Raw genomic sequence first — 21,820 nt, 5'->3', positions numbered from 1 at the left:
TGAGCTCTCTGTCGTCCTGCAGGCAAAATGGCGGCGGCGCGCTCGCAGGCCTGGGCAAAAAACCTCCTGGTTGGGTTGGCACCCCGATGGCCCCCCGACCCGCCCAGGGCCTGGGTGCAGGCCAACGCCCGTCGGGCTCAGACCACCGCGGTGTTGGCCTCGGATTATGTTTGTGTACCTCAGTCTGTCCGATTCCTGGAGTACGGATCCAAGATGGATGCTCCTCTCCTGACTGGTGGGAGGCCGAGTTCTGAAGTGGCCTCCGTGCAGGAAAGGCGCCGCACAACTGCAGCTGCTTGCTGCCCGGCTGGTCAGCGAAGGTCAGTGGTCGTGGGCGCAGGGCCTAACTGGTCCCTGTGACGCCTTGGTTCCACTGCTGATGGCCCTTCAGCTGGAGCAGCCACTGCTGCCGCTGCCGCCGCCGCCGCCGCCGCCGATCTCCTCTTTAAGGTATTTTTGTGTTTCCTCTTTAACACTTTCTACCTGTTTTCCTGTTATTCTCCTGCACTTTTAAAGGGAGTTATTTATGTCCTTACAGTCTTCTATCATTAGCATGAGATTTGATTTTAATTGAGAACCTTGATTTTCTGGTTTGTTGGCGTATCCAGGACTTGCTGTGATGGGATATCTGGGTTCTGCTGATGACAAGTAGCCTTGGTTTCTGTTGTTTATGTTCTTTCCCTTGGCTCTTGCCATCTAGTTATCTCTGGTGTTAGTTGGTATTCCTGTCCCTTATTGTGGCTTGTCCCTTCTGCAAGTCTGCTTGTCAGCACTCCTTCGATATCAGTTCTCTCTGGGAGGAATTCTCTCTGTGGCCTAGGGTCAACTCCGGGCACAGACAGAAACCCAAGGGATCCTATCTCAGACTTCTCCTTGGTTCCTGTGATCTGAGGGCTCTGGTTAGGTCCCTCAGAGCAGATTGGTAGTCTTATCTGTGCTCATAGGTTTGTCATCACTACTTGGAGACTAACTCTCTATTGGCAGTATTTTGGTATAGAGAGCTGGTGCACAGGTTCAGCTCTGGGATAGAAACCAGAAGTGAAACTAGATGTTGTTTTTGGGCAGGGAAAATATCCTGTCCATGTTGCAGCTTCAGAGCTTATGTGGGCTTCCATGAGTGTTCATCAGTGAGGAAAAGCAGAAATCACCGAATCACTTGAGGCTAGGCGTTCATATGTTATTCTGATCTTCAGACCTGACTGTCCTCTTTAGCAGTGAAGTCCTACTATGTTGACTCCTTTCTTTCTCCTGTATTTTAGAATCATTTAGTGGAGAGCATCTAACTTAGCTAAAAGGTCAAGAAGTGATAACTTAGGTACTTTTAACAATATTTGTGACTTCACAGTGGAATTTTTCTACTTTTTCATTTTCTTTGATATAGAATTAATGTATATCCAGGGTTGTATGGAAGCAAGATATAGACAGACTCATTTGGAATTTACAGATAGGCCTGCTTCTGCATGTTTAATAAGGTTGTATGTAGTAGACTCATGCACCCACCAGTGGTATAGATAATGACAGATGCTTTTCAATATTTTAAGGCATAGGAGTTTTAGGTGTGCAGATTACCAGAAAACTTTGAAACTCTCCACTGTAATACCTGCCACTATGTCCTGGATGTGGTCAACTCTACTTCTCTGCTCATCTTCAGGTCCATCCAGAAACCACAGTGTCCTGCTAGCAAGACTCCCACCTTTGATATATGCTTTGAAGTATCCCTATATCTCCTGGAAGTTTTGCTATTCACTTTCTTCCCAGCTATTGGTAGTCAGATATATCTTAAATCCAAAAGGCAAGTGAGGAAGGATGTATGTTCACAAAATATCAAGCCAGTCATAGTCTGTAGAAATAGCAAAACCAAGAACTGACAACTAAGCTAGCGCTTTACTCCCTGAAAGATTAGAACTCAGCAATCCAATAATAGTGACAAAACATCACACAATGTGCCCCAGCATAGAAACTTGCCACCAATCTTGATCCTCTTCCTAGTGTTCTTTAATTCTTTCTTTCTTTCTTTCTTTCTTTCTTTCTTTCTTTCTTTCTTTCTTTCTTTCTTTCTTTCTTTCTTTCTTTCTTTTTTTGATTTTTGGATTTGGTTTTTTTTGAGACAGGGTTTCTCTTTTCCCTGAGACAGAGTTCCCTGGCTGTCCTGGAACTCACCCTGTAGACTAGGCTGGCCTCGAACTCCGAAATCCGCCTGCCCCTTCCTCCCAGAGTGCTGGGATTACAGGCGTGCGCCACCACCACCCAGCTCCTAGTTTTCTTAAGGAGATGAGTCTGGGATAGTAGACAAAGCCAGAAACCTAGTAAACTTGAGTATGTCTGAGACCCCGGCACCCTGGTTCCCAGGCACCCACCAGAGATTGTAGGCATCTCCTACCTCCCTACTACATTCCTGAATTGGATATTTGCCATATTTTCCACATAAGGACATAAGACATGTGATCACATACCACAAAACATAGTTTCCCATGCAAATGAGGTACCTAGTGGCTCTAAAGGTTTACACAATATGATTCCCTTTCTAGCCATTCCATCTTGCAAAAGGTATTTAATCTCTGGCCCACACAGAAAAGGTTGCATCCAACTATTTTCCAGGGTAAACCAAAAATAAACAGTTTGTTCAAAAGCCAAATCTTGCCACAGATAGACTGAAATCAGAAAGTGAGCTCTTTCATAATAGTATATCACATGAATCTGGTGGCTTCATGAAAAATAAACTATTTTACATAGTTTGGCATACTGGAAGATAAGAAGAGTGGATAATTTGTGATGAAATATATTTCATTCTACGATGGAATTATGTTATATTTCCACACCTGGAAGTCAGAGAAAGCAAACTCTCTTGGATATATAATTAACAAGTTTTGCTCTTCAGTATATCATTTGAGATGAAGAATTTGTTGAAGGACTGTGTGTTCTAAGGAAACACAAGCTTTCAGAATATAAAAGCCATTGCTCTAAAGTTATAGGTATAATAGTTATGAGTTCCCAATACGAATGCTGTGATACTTCTATGCAGGACGGATATACAAAACTACCAACTTGTTTTGGCCATGTTATTTGCAATCAATGAAATCAACTTGAACCCTCATGTTTTACCAAACATGTCTCTGGGACTTGAGATATATAATGTCCCTGACATTGAAAGGAACATTCTGAAGAGTGTATTCTATTGGCTCACAGGTTTGAGCATATTTATCCCTAATTGCAATTGTAGAAAAATGTACAAATCTGCTGCTACACTTACTGGAATATCATGGAAATCATCTGGAATCATTGGGACATTGTTGGATCTTTACAAATTTCCTCAGGTGAGTGCACATGATGTGAGTGGTGGGAAGCAAGCTGTTTGTTCCTCAGAATTAGCTGTTTGCAAAATGAAAAGGAGAAATTTTGATTAATTGGCATTAAAGAGGAAATACAAAGACAAATACGGACACAGTCTGTTCTTCGTTTCCTTTGATGTAGAGTAAGAAGGATGAACAGTACACAAGGCAATTTAAAACTTTGATACTTTTAATAATTTTTCTGGAAACACTCAGGAGGTGAGATGTGACATTAAGAACTATTGAGCAGAGTATCAACTTTATAACTTAAATTGGGTTTTTAAGACTAAGATTATTTAAATGGCATTTATTGTTCTCCTTTTTAAAATACTGATTTCCTTTCAGCTTACTGTTGGGCCTTTTGATCATGCAGAGATTGACACAAATCAGTTTACATCTCTGTACCATGTAGCCCCCAAAGACACAGCTCTGTTCTGTGGTATTGCCTCTTTGATGCTTCATTTCAGCTGGACCTGGGTGGGACTGCTCATCACAGATGACCACAAAGGTTCTCAGTTTGCATCAGATTTTAGAACGGAGATGGAAAAGAACAAAGCCTGCATAGCTTTTGTGGAAACAGTATCATATGTGGGAGAATCAATATTTCATGCGCTAACATATGATCAGATGCATACTCTAGAGTCATCAGCAAATGTGATTGTAATTTATGGACCCACTGATTTCCTATTAACTGTAATAATAAACATCTATAGAAAGTACATGATGAATAAAATCTGGGTTATGAATAAAAAATGGATTATCCCAACTATTCAACCATATACAATGTTACATTTATCCCATGGGGCTCTCACTTTTTCACCCCATCATGGGGAGATTGTTGGTTTCACAAAATTTCTGCAGGAAGCCAATCCTGCTAAGTACCCAGAAGATACTCTTCTTCATAGCTTGTGGAGGATTTTTTTCAACTGCTCAAGATTGCATTCTGAATGTAAAATCATTGAAAACTGTCTGCCCAATGCCTCTTTGGGATTGTTGCCAAGGAGTCTTTTTGAAATGGTCATGACTGAAGAGAGTTACAATGTGTACAATGCTGTGTATGCAGTGGCCCACAGTCTCCATGAGAAGAATCTCAATCAAATACAAGTTCAACCACAGGCAAATATTGATAGGACTCTGTCATTCCCCTGGCAGGTAATGTGACTTTCTTTGTATTGTAAATTCACCAACATGACACAGATGCCTGAAAAGCTCTCAAACTAGTAATGCTATATTATTTTTCCATTCAATAACCTATAAGACATAGTGCATATTTCAGTGCTTAGATATCAATATAGTTCAATGTCTATGTATATGATGGGTGGCCTGTAGAAGATTCTGTTCAACAGACTAATTCTTCTTTTTGTAGAAATAGCAGAGATAGCTGGGCATGGTGGCACACGCCTGTAATCCCAGCACTTGGGAGGCAGAAGTAGGCAGATTTCTGAGTTCGAGGCCAGGCTGGGCTACAGAGTGAGTTCCAGGACAGCCAGGACTACACAGAGAAACCCTGTCTTAAAAAAGAACCAACCCCCCTCTCAAGCAAACAAAAAAAGAAATAGCAGAGATATTTGTCTTCATAATTTCTCAGTAGAAAAACCAAGATTTTCATTAATGTGCCGATCCCTGAAGAATCTTCATGTCTTAGAGTTGGGAATACCCAGGGGATGCTCCACCATCTCAGAGAAGTTGATGGGGGTTGGGTGGTGAGATGGATTAGTCTAAAAAGAGGAACTGCAATCAGGATGGAACTGAATAATTACATTGAAAAGCATACAAAAACTATAAAAAAGGAAATATAGATCCAAATTCTAGAGTAGATTTAGAAAGTAGAAAAGGAATTGCCAAGAAAAGGTGATTAGAGGGTAAAGGCAATGAAAATGTTGTTTAGAGGACACCCCACTTTAGATAAATAAGAATAATTTATTGTTTCATAGCATGACATTCAGTTAATTGTGATGGGTAGTCATAGTTGTCAATGTGACTGTGTCTGCAATCCAAATCCAAGGGCCAAGCTGGTGGTTATGCTGGAGTTACCCTGTTAAGCTGTCTTGAGAGGCTTGTGTCAGGCGACTTGGGGGCGTTCAGTCTTTGAATCTAGGGAAATTTTGTGTGACTTTTTATTCATAGGAACAATAAGCACTCTTTAAGTCAGTGAAGCATACAGGACAAATGTGTACCTCTGGGTTTCATAGACGTCAACATACATGTAAATCATGGCTACCAATTCATGTTAGGCTATGCTTTCTAGTTTGAAAAATGACATTGTATTCTATGTTGCTAAGTTTATAAAACATTTGATTGTTTGAAATGCATGTTCTGAGTCTTGCAAATAAACCAGAACAAAAAGAAAAAAGAAAAAAGAAAAAATCCAGGTTTTCAAGTTCATTTTACACAAAATATATACAAAATTCCTGTATGCCATTAGAATAAGTATGTGCTCTAAATCAGCCCACTCCTGATTATCCACCAAACTCAAGTAACCTCATCTTAAACATTGAGGCTGTGAAAATGTCAGGAAATATAAGGATATACCTAGTTTTTCAAAGAAGTTGAGATCTGTTCACTCCATAGTCCTTGAACATTTGGTAGTACTTGGAATAGTAATAAGATAGTTTCTTTAAACCATGGCAAAGTAATAGGCTCTTTTGTAGCATTTTATAGATTCTTGGAATTATATTTTATTCTATTAGATAATAGTGATAGAAATGAAGTAGTTTCAATCTTTTGAAAAGGGATAAAAAGTTGTGACTTGTTTGCTGTATTATCTTTGATCATTTGGCTCTTCTTGGCCTGGCATATTCTATGCAAACTGACATTTAAGAAAAAAAGTATATTTATTTTCTCCTAAGCTTTCTTTTGTTGTGTTCAATCCCATAGAAAATGAATTAAAATAGTGTTAACATCATACACTATTGTCAGGAAATAATTCCTTATTCATAATTAAATTATAAATCCATAACTTCAACTTCATCATATGATTTCTCATATCTTTTAGCTTCACGCTTTTCTGAAGAATATTCAAGTCAAAAACTCTGTTGGTGACCCTGTGGTTCTGGACTGGAAAAGGAAGGCTGATCCAGAGTATGATATTAACAACGTTTGGGACTTTCCATCAGGTCTTTCACTATTGGTGAAAGTGGGTACATTTGTTCCCAGTGCTTCCAAGGGGGAACAGCTGATGATATCTGAATACATGATTAACTGGCCCATAGGATTTACAGAGGTGTGTTTCTAAGTAAATTTTATATGCTTCTTGACGTAGTAAATCTTGGTTGTTAATAATTACCCCATCAATACACTCATAACTATTATTATTAAGAGTTTTACTGATCGCTCATTCTTGTGGAAGTGTTTTAAGTATTTTTAAATTATCTAATCATTTAGACCTTTAAAGAAAGGTAATCAATTACTACTTTCTGACATCATTGTAACAAAAGAGATATCAAGCTGTTTACATTAACTTCTAGAGTCCAAGGTACATTTTTTTCAAAATAACATAAGTTGAACTTCTCTGAGAAGAGGAATCTTAATATAGATAGTATTTCTGAACTTCTTTCATCAAGGAAAACCTGTCAAGTATTATCATAAAACATGGTGTATGTATGAGGGACCATTAATATGGGAGATATTTCCCTAATTTATTAAAAAATGGGATTAGAAAGAAATTAGTGAAAAAACACCCTTACCAATAATAACCACAAATAATGTAAACTATTTTGGTGTAACTCTAACCAAGGAAATCAAAGACGTGTTTGAAAACAAATTCAAGTCCTTGAAGAAATAAATTGAAGAAGATGTGAGAAGATGGAAACCTCTTTCATCATCATGGATGAATTTGATTAACCTAGTGAAAATTGGAAATTTAGAGTGTTACCTAAATTTTACAAATTTAATAAAGGAATCTACACATACAGTGTAATTCCTATGAAAATTCTCACACAATTATTTACAGACCTGCAAAGAGTAATTCTCAATTTCATATGGAAAAACAAAAACTAAGGATAGCTAAATGAGCCTGAACAAAAAAAGAACTTCTGGAGAAATCACCATCCTTGCCCTCAAAATGTAATACTGAGCAATGGTATAAAACCTTTATGGTTTCTTTTAAAATGAAAGTAGTTGATTGGGGGAATGAAATCAGTTCCCTGTAGTACATTATGGACACTTGATTTTGACAGAAGCTGAACCTTACAATGGAAAAAAAGAAAGCATCTTCAACAAATGATGTCTCTCCTACTGAATATATGCTTGTAGAAGAATGCAAATAGATCAATATTTATCACTCTGAAGACACCCAAGACCAAGTGCATCAAAAACCTTAACATAATATCAAGATACACAGAGTCTAATAGAAGAGAAAGTGGGAAATAGCTTTGAACCCATTGGCAGAGAAGACAATTTCCTGGACAGATTATGAAACCATTGATAACTGAACCTGAAACGCTTCCATAAGGCAAAGGACATTATCAATAGGACAAAAATGGCAGGTGATAGACTGTGAAAAGAACTTCATTAACTTTACTTTCAGTGGAAGCCTAATATTCTAAATAATAAGTAACTCAAGAAATTAGATTCCTTAATTTGAAAAGCTAATAACAAAATTTTTAAAATGTGGTAAAGAACTAAATAGAGAAATCTCAAAAGAGGAGCCTTGAATGTCTTAGAAGCAGTTACAGAAATGTTCAACAACCATAGTCATCAGGGAAATGCAAGTGAAAATTACCCTGAGAAATCATCTTACACCAATCAAAATGGCTAAGATAAAAAGAAATGCTCAAGAGATAGCATATGGTAGTAAGGATATAGAGAAAGGGCAGGACTCCTCTGTTTCTGGTGGGATTGCAAACTTGTACAATCACACAGGAAAACAATCTGTCATTTTCTCAGAAAACTGAAAATAGTACTACATGAAGATATGTATATGTATATATATATATATATATATATATATATATATATATATATATATATATATATATATATATATACTGCTTCTGGGCATATACCCAAAACTGCTCTACCATATCAGAAAGGCCTTGCTCTCCTATCTTTATAGCATCCTTACATAATAGCCAGAAACTGGAAACAACCCAGTTAGGCCTCAATGGAAAAATAGATTCAGAAAATGTGGTTCATTCACATAGTGGTCTACTATTCAGCTATTAAAACACTCGGCCATTATAAATTTTCAAGGAAAACGGATGGAACTAGAAAATATCCTCCTCAATGAGGTAACCCAGACCCAAAAGGCATGCACTGTATTTGCTCACTCTTGAGAGGACATTAGTCATAAAGTACATGATAGCCCTGATTCAGTCCACAGATCCAGTGAAGCTAAACAAAGCAGGATACTGAAGCTAGGATACTTGAATCTCACTTAGAAGTGGTTTGAATCAGTCATAATGGGTAGAGTTAGGGAGGAACTGGGTGTGAAAGGGAAGGTGGTAGGGAATGGTGGTCTCAGTATCAGGTGTTGGGAGAGTTAGAAAAATGAAAGGCAATCTGTAGCTGCCATCAGTGGAGGGTTTGAGGGAATCACATGGAAGTGTCAGAAACATGGCTTCAGGAAGGGTACCAGTAGAAAATTCATGTGACCATAGCTGAGAAAAATAGCTGTGGAGATATAGTACATGAAGAGGACAAACAACTCCTATAGCCATGCTGGTCCTGCCTTGGGGGGATAAGGACAACAACACAGACACAAAAATTTTGACCCCAAATCTGTCCTATTTAAAAGAAATGCAAGGATGGAAGAGAGATTGATAGAATGGCCAACCAATAATGGCCCAATTTGAGATCCATCCTGGGGCAATACTCAATCCCTGAAACAGTTAATGATATTTTTTTATGCTTGCAGAAAAAGACCTAGCACAAGTGTCCTCCAAGATGCTTCACCCAGCAGCAGACAGACACAGATGAAGAGATCCACAGCCTAACACTGGACAGAGCTAAGGGTCTCTTATGGAAGGATTGAGGCCCAGAATAGTTTAGGAACTGCACAGGAAGACCAAGAGTCTAGGAACCTCAACCCATGGGGGCTCTGACAAAATAATCCACCAATCAAAGACCATACATGAGTTAGACATATTCTCAACACCCTCAAAATATGTAGTAGATGTGCAGCTCAAACTCCATGTTTGTTCTAAAAAGCTGAAGTGGGGGCTGTCCTTAAGCTATCTGTGGGACTCACTCCACAACTTAGCTGCCTTCCTTGGCCAGAGTGGGAGAGTATGAAGCTAATCCTGTAGAGACATGATGTGGCAGAGTGGCAGTAAATCCAGGGGGCCCACACCCTCTCAGCACAGCAGGGCAGGGGGAGGAGTGTTAGGGTGTGGACCAGGAGAGGCAGCATCCTGTATGTGAACTTAATAAAACAATTTGTGAAAAAATAATCACAATGACACATAAAATGGAGTGGTGTCAGGTGGTCCTTAGTTGTTTAAGAATCATGGGTGAGAAACCCATGATTAGCAGGATAGTAAACAGAAATACTGCACGTTCTCCATTTCTATTAATTTTCCAGTTTCCTGCTTTAACTCCTGTCCTTATTTCCATTGATGAGAAACATGTCTGTCCTCAGTTTACTATTGGCACGGTGTTTGATCACAATAGAAACCACAACTAAGACAACTAGAAAGGCAGTCACAGTCAGTTTTCAGGGGGCCTTTGCTTTTAAGCCTTTTGCAGACACACAACAAACTGAGAGGATGTCCTTTAATTTTTAAGTCTCATCTTGGAAAAATGGCAACAAAATCAATGCGAGGAAAGTAGGATTCTCTTCAGAACATCACAGTTGGAGGGTGAAGTTCATCATGGCCGGGAATCAGGACAGCAGTGATTTGAGGAAACTGGGCAGATTCTGTCCACATTCAGCAGGAGGAAAGCGATGGCTGTTGCTGGCCAAACTTCATTTCCACTTTTCATTCAATAGCCAAGTGGGGTAAAACAGCAAGTTTGTACGTTTTTAAATATAAATTTTAACTAATACACCTTTTATTATAAAATATGTACTTGGGCATTGATTAAGAACTAAGCATTTTGTATCTTGTATTAAATATTTTTCAGATTCCTCGGTCTGTCTGCAGTGAGAGCTGCAGTCCTGGATTCAGAAAAGTTGTCCTGGAGGGAAGGCCTACCTGTTGCTTTGACTTCAGTCCTTGCCCAGACAATGAGATTTCCAATGAGACAGGTGAAGTACAAGTCTTTCAGAGGATTTTGCATCCTCTCTATGGCACACTGACAAAACTAAGTAATGGAAAAAATTAGACAAGAGAACTACGTGGCAATTACATTACTTCAGATTCGCAACTAAATCTTTAAGTCTATGCTCTTTCTTTAAAATTTTTTATTGTTTGTTTTATTTGTTTACATTTCAAATATTATCTCCCTTCCTGTTTTGCCCTCAGCAAACACCCAATCCTATCCCTCCTGCTTCTATGATGATGCCACCCCCACTCACACAACACCTTCCTACTTCAGAGCCCTAGCATTCTCCACCACTGGGTCATCCACCCTCCCCAGGACTAAAGGGCTCCCCTCCCAATGATGCCAGATAAGATAATCTTCTGGTGCATATGCAGCTGTACCCATGGGTCCCTCCATGTGTTCTGGTTGGTTGATACTGTTCTTCCTATGGAGTTGCAACCCCTTCAGCTCCTGCAGGCCTTCATCTAACTCCTCCATTGGGATTCTTGTGCAGAGTCCAGCGGTTGGCTGTGAGCATCCCCATCTGTATTTCTCAGACTCTGTCAGTAGACATCTGTATCTGGCTCCTCTGAGCAAGCACTTTAATTGTTATTAGTTATATTCTTTATTTACATTTCAAATGTCATCCCCATTCCTGATTTCCCCCCGAAAATCCCCTAACTCATCGCCCCTCCCCCTGCTCACCATTCCATGGACTCTCACTTCACTGTCTTGGGGTTCCCCTATACTGGGGCATCTAGCTTTCTCAGGACCAAGGGCCTCTCCTCCCTTTGATGTTCAACAAGGCCATCCTCTGCTTCATATGTATCTGGAGCTATGGGTCCATCCCTGTGTACTCTATGGTTGATGGTTTAGTCCCTGGGAGCTCTGGGGGAGCTGGGTGGTTCATATTGTTGTTCTTCCTATGGCGCTGCAACCCTTCAGCTCCTTGGGTCTCTTCTCTAGCTCGTCCATTGTGCTCAGTTCAATGGTTGGCTGAGAGCATCCACCTCTATATTTGTCAATCACTGGCAGAGCCTCCCAGGTGACAGCTATACCAGGCTCCTATCAGCAAGCACTTGTTGGCATCCACAATAGTGTCCAGGTTTTGTAAATGTATATGAAATGGATCCCTAGGTGGGGCAGTCTCTGGTTTATCTCTCCCTCAGTCTCTGATCTACACTTTGTCTCTGTATCTCCTCCTGTGGGTATTTAGTTCCCCCTACTAAGAAGGACTAGAGTATCCATAATTTGTTCTTCCTTCATCTTGAGCTTCATTTAGTCTGTGAATTGTATCCTGCCCCTCTTTTCCCCTCATCCTCTGCTCTGTCAACCAATTTTCTCCGTCTAGCTCCCATTATTATTTTCTTCCATCTTCTAAGTAGGACGGAAGGATCCACAATATGGTCTTCTTTCAGCTTGATCTTCATAGTTTGTCCATTGTATGGTGGGTATTACAAGCCTTTTGCCTAATAGCCACATCACTATGAGAGAGTAGCACATATGTTTCTGTGTTCTTTTGCTGCTCGACATTTTCAGTGAGGATGGTATTTTCTACTTCCACCCATTTGAATGCAAAATTCAAAGTTGCCATTTCTAATAGCTAAGTAGTACTCCATTGCGTATTTGCATGGTAAGTATTGTATCCATTCTTTCATTGATGGACATCTGGGTTGTTTCAAGTTCTGGCTATTATAAAAAAGGCTGATATGATCATATTGGAGCGTCTTTTGGATATATGCCCAGGAGTGGTGTAACTGGATCCTCAGGTAGTACTATTTACAATTTTCTGAGAAACTAACAGACTGATTTCAATAGTGGTTGTACCAGCTTCCATTCCCACCAGCAATAGAAGAGTTTGTCTCTTTCTCCACATCCTTACCAGCATTTGCTGTCACCTGAGAGTTTGATTTTAGTTATTCTAAAGGGTGTGTGGTGGAATCTGAGGGTCATTTTGATTTACATTTCCCTGATGACTAAGAATGTTGAACAATTCACTAGGAGCTTCTCAGCCACTTGAGATTCCTTATTTGGAAAGTCTTTTATTAGCTCTGTATTCCATTTTTAATAGCATTACCTGGTTCTCTGGAATCTTTATGCTAACGTCTTTGATCAACTTCACTTGAAGTTTTGTTCAGGGTGATAGATATACATCTATTTTCTTTCCTCTACATCAGACATCCTATTAGCTCACCACTATTATTTAGATGCTTTCTTTTTTCCCTATTGTATGATTTTGGGTTTTTGTCAGAAATTTAAGTGTCTGTAGGTATGTGGCTTTGAGGATTGATTCCATTGATCAATATGTTTGTTCCTAGACTAGTATCATGCAGATTTTATTACTATTACTTAAGGTCAAGGATGGGGTTACCTCCAAAAGTTCTGTTATACTTCAGGATTCCCTTAGTGATGCTAGGATTTTGTTTTTCCATATAAAGTTAAGATTACTATTTCAAGGTCTGTAAAGAATTGCATTGAAATTTTTATGGAAATTGGATTGAATATGTAGGTTACTTTTGGTTTGGTAATCATTTACATTATGTTAATTTCGATTTCAAGGACATGAGAGATCTTTGGATATTCTGATATCTTTCTCAATGTTTTCTTCAGTGATTTCAAGATAATTTCTTATAGGTTTTCAGTTGCATGGCTAGAATTACATGAAGATATTTATATTATTTGTAAATATTGTAAAGTAATCTGTTTCCCTAATTTCTTTCTCAGCTCATTTATCATTTGTGTAAAGAAGGAATATGGCATTTTTAATGTTAATTTTGTATTCAGCCACTTTTTTCTGATTTTTAATATTTCTTTAATTATTATTTCTTTTTTCTTTTTTATTAATTTTATTAATTTTATTCGATACATTTTTTATTTACATTTCAAATGATTTCCCCTTTTCTGGTCCCCTACTCCCCGAGTGTTCATCAGTTGTACGTGTTCTCTGGTAGAAATTTTTGGAATTATTTATGTTTACTATCATATCATCGGTCAAAAGCAATACTTTGACTTCTTTCTTTCCAATTTGTAGCCACTTGATCTGTCTTAGTTCTCTGACTGTTCCGGCTACAACTTCAACCTCTGTATTGAATAGATTAGTGAGAGTGGGCAACATTGTCTTGTCACTGATCTTAGTGGAATTAACTAAGTTTCTGTCCATTTAATTTGATATTAGCTACTGGCTTTCTGTATGTTGTTTGTGTAAAATTTAGATCTTTGACATATATCCCTGATTTTTCAAACACTTAAAAAATGAATTAATGTCACATTTTCTTTATTTTAATTAATTTTTTACACTCCATATTTTATTCACCCCCATCTACTCACCAACTGTTCAACATCTCATACTTCCTTCACACCCTCTGTCTCCACATGGAGGTCCAGACCCCCACCCTGCCTGACCTCTAAACTCCCTGAGGTCTCCAGTCTCTTAATGGTTAGGTGCATCATCTCATAACACTGACCCATCAGTCCTCTACTGTATGTGTGCTGGGAGCTGGTATATGCTGCCTGTTTGGTGGTCCAGTGATCGAAAGATCACATAAGTCCAGATTAATTGAGACTGCTGGTCCTCCTACAGGATCGCTCTTCTCCTTAGCTTCTTTCAACCTTCACTATTTCAACAACAGGGGTCAGCTGCTTCTGTCTATTGGTTGGGTACAAATATCTGCATCTGACACTTTCTGCTGCTTTTTGGGATTTCCAGTGCTCTGTCAAGATAGGAGGTTCCTTTTTGTGAATGAATTGGTATCACATTTTCATAATGTTTCCTTCAGCATTTAATGAGATGATCAATATGTTTTTTTTTCTTCAGTTTTTTTATATGGTGAATCAGGCAGAAGGATTTTCATGTATTGAACCATCTTTGGATCTCAGGGATGAATCCTACTGAGTTATGGTTTATGACATTTTTGATGTGTTCTTGGAATTGGTTTGTGAGTTTTGATTTTTATAGATTGTTTTTAGTATTTCTGCATCAATATGCATAAGTGAAATAGGTCTGAAATTATTTTTGTTTGTTGAGTCTGTGAAATTTGTGTATCAGTTTGACCGTGGATTCATAAGATGAGTTTGGCAGTGCTCCTGCTTCTATTTGGTGGAGTAATCCGTGAAGCATTGGTTTTAGCTCTCCTTTAAAAGTCTGGGAGAATTCTGAAGTAAAACCACCTGGCCCTGGGTATTTTTTTTTTATTTGATATATTTTTTATTTACATTTCAAATGATTTCCCCTTTTCTGTTCCCCCACTACCCAAAAGTCCCATAGGCCCTCTTCCCTCCCCCTGTTCTCCCATACACCCCTTCCCACTTCCCTGTTCTGGTTTTGCCCTATACTGCTACACTGAGTCTTTCCAGAACTAGGGGCCACTTCTACATTCTTCTTGCACATCATTTGATGTGTGGATTATGTTTTGGGTATTCCAATTTTCTAGGGTATTTTTTTTTTTTGTTGTTGTGGAAAACTTTTTTTTTTTTTTTTTTTTTTGTCTTTTTTTTTTTATTTGATATAATTTATTTACATTTCAAATGATTTCCCCTTTTCTAGCCCCCCCCCCCCACTCCCCGAAAGTCCCGTAAGCCCCCTTCTCTTCCCCTGTCCTCCCTCCCACCCCTTCCCAGTTCCCCGTTCTGGTTTTGCCAAATACTGTTTCACTGAGTCTTTCCAGAACCAGGGACCACTCCTGCTTTCTTCTTGTATCTCATTTGATGTGTGGATTATGTTTTGGGTATTCCAGTTTTCTAGGTTAATAACCACTTATTAGTGAGTGCATACCATGATTCACCTTTTGAGTCTGGGTTACCTCACTTAGTATGATGTTCTCTAGCTCCATCCATTTGCCTAAGAATTTCATGAATTCATTGTTTCTAATGGCTGAATAGTACTCCATTGTGTAGATATACCACATTTTTTGTATCCACTCTTCTGTTGAGGGATACCTGGGTTCTTTCCAGCATCTGGCAATTATAAATAGGGCTGCTATGAACATAGTAGAGCATGTATCCTTATTACATGGTGGGGAATCCTCTGGGTATATGCCCAGGAGTGGTATAGCAGGATCTTCTGGAAGTGAGGTGCCCAGTTTTCGGAGGAACCGCCAGACTGATTTCCAGAGTGGTTGTACCAATTTGCAACCCCACCAGCAGTGGAGGAGTGTTCCTCTTTCTCCGCACCCTCTCCAACACCTGCTGTCTCCTGAATTTTTAATCTTAGCCATTCTGACTGGTGTAAGATGAAATCTTAGGGTTGTTTTGATTTGCATTTCCCTAATGACTAATGAAGTGGAGCATTTTTTAAGATGCTTCTCCGCCATCCGAAGTTCTTCAGGTGAGAATTCTTTGTTTAACTCTGTACCCCATTTTTTAATAGGGTTGTTCGGTTTTCTGGAGTCTAACTTCTTGAGTTCTTTATATATATTGGATATTAGCCCTCTATCTGATGTAGGATTGGTGAAGATCTTTTCCCAATTTGTTGGTTGCCGATCTGTCCTCTTGACGGTGTCCTTTGCCTTACAGAAACTCTGTAACCTTATGAGGTCCCATTTGTCAATTCTTGCTCTTAGAGCATACGCTATTGGTGTTCTGTTCAGAAACTTTCTCCCTGTACCGATGTCCTCAAGGGTCTTCCCCAGTTTCTTTTCTATTAGCTTCAGAGTGTCTGGCTTTATGTGGAGGTCCTTGATCCATTTGGATTTGAGCTTAGTACAAGGAGACAAGGATGGATCAATTCGCATTCTTCTGCATGCTGACCTCCAGTTGAACCAGCACCATTTGTTGAAAAGGCTATCTTTTTTCCATTGGATGTTTTCAGCCTCTTTGTCGAGGATCAAGTGGCCATAGGTGTGTGGGTTCATTTCTGGATCTTCAATCCTGTTCCATTGATCCTCCTGCCTGTCACTGTACCAATACCATGCAGTTTTTAACACTATTGCTCTGTAGTATTGCTTGAGGTCAGGGATACTGATTCCCCCAGATTTTCTTTTGTTGCTGAGAATAGTTTTAGCTATCCTGGGTTTTTTGTTGTTCCAGATGAATTTGATAATTGCTCTTTCTAACTCTGTGAAGAATTGAGTTGGGATTTTGATGGGTATTGCATTGAATCTGTATAGTGCTTTAGGCAAAATGGCCATTTTAACTATATTGATTCTACCGATCCATGAGCATGGGAGGTTTTCCCATTTTTTGAGGTCTTCTTCCATTTCCTTCTTCAGAGTCTTGAAGTTCTTGCCATACAGATCTTTCGCATGTTTGGTAAGAGTCACCCCAAGATACTTTATACTGTTTGTGGCTATTGTGAAGGGGGTCATTTCCCTAATTTCTTTCTCAGCCTGCTTATCCTTTGAGTATAGGAAGGCCACTGATTTGCTTGAGTTGATTTTGTAACCTGCCACTTTGCTGAAGTTGTTTATCAGCTGTAGGAGCTCTCTAGTGGAGTTCTTTGGGTCACTTAGGTAGACGATCATGTCGTCTGCAAATAATGATAGTTTGACTTCCTCCTTTCCAATTTGTATCCCTTTGACCTCCTTATGTTGTCGAATTGCCCGAGCTAGTACCTCAAGTACAATATTGAAAAGATAAGGAGAAAGGGGGCAGCCTTGTCTGGTCCCTGATTTCAGTGGGATTGCTTCAAGTTTCTCTCCGTTTAGTTTGATGCTGGCTACCGGTTTGCTGTATATTGCTTTTACTATGTTTAGGTATGGGCCTTGAATTCCTGTTCTCTCCAAGACTTTAAGCATGAAAGGATGCTGAATTTTGTCAAATGCTTTTTCAGCATCCAATGAAATGACCATATGATTTTGTTCTTTGAGTTTGTTTATGTAGTGGATTGTATTGATGGATTTCCGTATATTGAACCAACCCTGCATTCCCGGGATAAAGCCTACTTGATCATGGTGGATGATCGTTTTGATGTGTTCTTGGATTCGGTTGGCAAGAATTTTGTTGAGTATTTTTGCATCGATGTTCATAAGGGAAATTGGTCTGAAGTTCTCTTTCTTTGTTGGATCTTTGTGTGGCTTTGGTATCAGCGTAATTGTGGCTTCGTAGAAGGAATTGGGTAGTGTTCCTTCTGTTTCTATTTTGTGGAATAGTTTGAAGAGTATTGGTGTTAACTCTTCTTTGAAGGTCTGGTAGAATTCTGCACTGAAACCATCTGGTCCTGTGCTTTTTTTGGTTGGAAGACTTTCTATGACTCCTTCTATTTCTTTAGGCTTTATGGGACTGTTTAGATGGTCTAGTTGGTCCTGATTTAATTTTGGTATTTGGTATCTGTCAAGGAAATTGTCCATTTCCTCCAGATTCTCCAGTTGTGTTGAGTACAGGCTCTTGTAGTAGGATCTGATGATTTTTTGGATTTCCTCAGTTTCCGTTGTTATGTCTCCCTTTTCATTTCTAAGTTTGTTAATTTGGATACTTTCTCTGTGCCCTTTGGTCAGTCTGGCTAAGGGTTTATCTATCTTGTTGATTTTCTCAAAGAACCAGCTCCTAGTTTTGTTGATTTTTTGTATGGTTCTCTTTGTTTCTACTTGATTGATTTCGGCCCTGAGTTTGATGATTTCCTGCCTTCTACTCCTCCTGGGTGAAATAGCTTCTTTTTGTTCTAGGGCTTTCAGGTGTGTCATTAAGTTGGTAATGTATGCTCTCTCCATTTTCTTTTTGGAGGCACTCAGGGCTATGAGTTTTCCTCTTAGCACTGCTTTCATTGTGTCCCATAGATTTGGGTATGTTGTGTTTTCATTTTCATTGTGTTCTAAAAAGTCTTTAATTTCTTTCTTTATTTCTTCCTTGACCAAGGTGTCATTGAGTAGAGTATTGTTCAATCTCCATGTGTTTGTGGGTTTTCTGTTGTTTCTGTTGCTATTGAAGACCACTTTTATTCCATAGTGATCAGATAGGAGGCATGGGATTAGTTCTATCTTTTTATATTTGTTGAGGTCTGTCTTGTGACCAATTATATGGTCGATTTTGGAGAAGGTACCATGAGGTGCTGAAAAAAAGGTATATTCTTTTGTTTTAGGATAGAATGTTCTATATATATCAGTTAAATCTAATTGGTCCAAAGCTTCAATTAGTTTCATTGTGTCCTTGTTTAGTTTCTGTTTTTCTGATCGGTCCATTGAGGAAAGTGCAGTGTTGAAGTCACCAACAATTATTGTGTTAGGTGCAATGTGTGCTTTGAGTTTTAATAAAGTTTCTTTTATGAAAGAGGGTGCCCTTGCATTTGGAGCATAGATGTTCAGGATTGAGAGTTCTTCTTGTTGTATTTTTCCTTTGACCAGCAAGAAGTGTCCCTCAGAGTCTCTTTTGATGACTTTGGGTTGAAAGTCAATTTTATCTGATATTAAAATGGCTACTCCAGCTTGTTTCCTGAGACCATTTGCTTGTAAAATTGTCTTCCAGCCTTTTACTCTAAGGTAGTGTTTGTCTTTGACCCTTAGGTGTGTTTCCTGTAAGCAGCAAAATGTAGGGTCCTGTTTACGTATCCAGTCAGTTAGTCTGTGTCTTTTTATTGGGGCATTGAGTCCATTGATGTTAAGAGATATTAAGGAATAGTGATTGTTACTTCCTATCATTTTTGACGTTATTTTTTAAATTTGATTGCTTAACTTATTTGGGTTTGATGAAAGGTTACTATCTTGCTTTTTTCAGGGTGGAGTTTCCCTCCTTGTATTGGTGTTGTCCTCCTATTATCCTTTTTAGGGCTGGGTTTGTGGATAGATATTGGGTGAACTTGGTTTTGTCATGAAATATCTTAGTTTCTCCATCTATGGTGATTGAGAGTTTTGCTGGATATAGTAGTTTTGGTTGGCATTTGTGTTCTCTTAGAGTCTGCATGAGATCTGCCCAGGACCTTCTAGCCTTCATAGTCTCAGGTGAAAAGTCTGCTGTGATTCTGATAGGTCTTCCTTTATATGTTACTTGGCCTTTTTCTCTTACTGCCTTTAGTATTCTTTCTTTGTTTAGAACATTTGGTGTTTTGATTATTATGTGACGGGAAGTATTTCTGTTCTGGTCCAGTCTGTTTGGAGTTCTGTAGGCTTCTTGTATATTCATGGGCATCTCTCTCTTTAGGTTAGGGAAGTTTTCTTCCATAATTTTATTGAAGATATTTGCTGGCCCTTTAAGTTGTAAATCTTCACTCTCATCTATGCCTATAATCCTTAGGTTTGGTCTTCTCATTGTGTCCTGGATTTCCTGGATATTTTGGGTTACAAGCTTTTTGCACTTTGCATTTTCTTTAACTGTTGAGTCCATGGTTTCTATGGAATCTTCAGCATCTGAGATTCTTTCTTCTATCTCTTGTATTCTGTTGTTGATATTTGCATCTATGTCCCCTGATTTCTTCCCAAGGCTTTCTATCTCCAAAGTTGTCTCCCTTTGAGTTTTCTTAGTTGTTTCTACTTCTGATTTTAGATCCTGGATGGTTTTGCTTAGCTCCTTCCCTTGCATGTTTGTGTTTTCCTGTAATTCTTTAAGAGATTTTTGTGTTTCCTCTTTCATGAGCTCAGCCTGTTGACCAAAGTTCTCCTGTATTTCTTTAAGAGATTTTTGTGTTTCGTCTTTCATGACCTCAGCCTGTTGAGCAAAGTTCTCCTGTATTTCTTTAAGTGTTTTTTGCATTTCCTCCTTGTTGGCTTTTGTATTCTCCTGGATTTCTTTCAATGATTTTTGTGTTTCCCTTGCAAGGGCTTCTAACTTTTGATCCATTTTCTCCTCAATGACCTTCATGTGTTCCTGTACCAGCATCATGACCAGTGATTTTAAATCCAAATCTTGTTTTACTGGTGTGATGGGGTATCCAGGACTTGCTGGTAGAGGAGAATTTGGTTCAGATGTTGCCATATTGCCTTGATTTCTGTTAGTGACGTTTCTGCGTTTGCCTTTTGCCATCTAGCTCTCACTGGTGTTACTTGGTCTTGTCAGTGCTGGACTCACCAGTGCAAGCTGCCCCTTCCCCGTTGGCCTCTGGTGCACAGCTTACACTCTGCACTGCCTATAGACAGGGTGCTGTTTTCCAGGCTGTTCAGATCCCAAAGCAGGCACCTGAAGGCTCCCGCTGGGGCCAGCAGGATTTATCGGAGCACACCGACTTTTCCCAGCTGGCCGCCCGGAAGCCCCCACTAGCCTCTTGAGGGACCTGGAGATGTGGCGGCCACCCAGGCTGATCTGAAGCGGAGAGATTTGAGCTGGGGGCTTCTGCCTGAGGCCTTGCCCCAGATTGTGTCTGTGGACCAGGTGGAACCCGTGTGCACCCCCAGGGAGCTCCGAAGGTGAATGTTGCTGTGACCTCCCCTGTGCTCCGCTCACTCCGCTGGGCAGCCGATTTCCCCAACCGGGCTGGCGCACACTAGGTTAGCCTTGTCGCCTGGGCCCTGAGTCCAGGCAAACGCCTGGGAGGCCAAGGTCCGAGCAAAGTTCCCCTAGGGCTATGTCTGTTATTTGGGTCCGCCAGGTGACCCGGATGGCGGGCGTGCGCGTCCGCGCTCCGCGAAAGCACCGGGAGAGTCTGTTGTGCTAATAACCTCCTGGGCTGGTTGACACACAGATGGCCCACCAAGCCGCCCAGTTCTTGGGGTCAGTCCTGTGCCTTTTGGGGCCTAGACCCCCGTTTTGTTAGCCTCAGGCTACGCTTGTTAGCAGTCTCTGCCCTCCCGAGCACTCTGGCTCCTGTAGGCAAAATGGCGGCGCGTGCACCGGCCGGGGCAAAAAAAAAAACTCCTGGCTGGGTTGGCGCCCCGATGGCCACTCGAACAGCCCAGGGCCTGGGTGCAGGCCAACGCCCGTCTGGCTCAGACCCCTGCGGTGTTGGGCCTAGGATTATGTTTGTGTACCTCAGTCTGACCGATCTCTGGAGCCCGGGATCAAGATGGCGGTGAGTCTCTCCTGACTGGCGGGCAGCCGAGTTCTGAAGTGGCTTCCGTGCAGCGAAAGGCTCCGCAGAACCGCAGTTGCTTGCCGCCCGGCTGGTCAGCGAAGGTCAGTGGTCGTGGGCGCAGGGCCTAACTGGACCCTGTGTCGCCTTGGTTCCACTGCTGATGGCCCTTCAGCTGGAGCAGCCACTGCTCTCGATATATTTTTTATTTACATTTTGAATGATTTCCCCTTTTCTGGGCCCCTACTCCCCGAGTATTCATCAGTTGTAGGTGTTCTCTAGTAGAATTTTTGGAGTTATTTATGTTTATTATCATATTATCTGTCAAAAGCAATACTTTGACTTCTTTCTTTCTAATTTGTAGCCACTTGATCTGTTTTAGTACTCTGACTGTTCCAGCTACCACTTCAACCTCTGTATTGAATAGATTAGTGAGAGT

At 40.1% G+C, this 21,820-nt stretch overlaps 1 protein-coding gene across 1 annotated transcript in view; it reads left to right on the top strand.

The window, feature by feature from the left end:
* The first annotated feature begins 3,035 nt into the window (after positions 1 to 3,035).
* Positions 3,036 to 21,820, top strand: part of LOC127670846 (vomeronasal type-2 receptor 116-like) — a 28,542-nt gene continuing 9,757 nt past the window's right edge. Inside the window, exons 1-4 of the mRNA XM_052165396.1 lie at positions 3,036 to 3,314; positions 3,675 to 4,481; positions 6,325 to 6,552; positions 10,395 to 10,518. Coding sequence (XP_052021356.1) covers positions 3,057 to 3,314; positions 3,675 to 4,481; positions 6,325 to 6,552; positions 10,395 to 10,518 — 1,417 coding nt within the window. The 5' untranslated portion in view covers positions 3,036 to 3,056. The remainder of the gene's footprint in view (positions 3,315 to 3,674; positions 4,482 to 6,324; positions 6,553 to 10,394; positions 10,519 to 21,820) is intronic.

The sequence above is a fragment of the Apodemus sylvaticus genome, chromosome 20 (assembly GCF_947179515.1).
Source record: "Apodemus sylvaticus chromosome 20, mApoSyl1.1, whole genome shotgun sequence".
Classification (NCBI taxonomy): Eukaryota; Metazoa; Chordata; class Mammalia; order Rodentia; family Muridae; genus Apodemus; species Apodemus sylvaticus.
The sequence above is the reverse complement of the archived record's forward strand: the minus strand, read 5'-3'. Positions and strand labels throughout refer to the sequence as shown.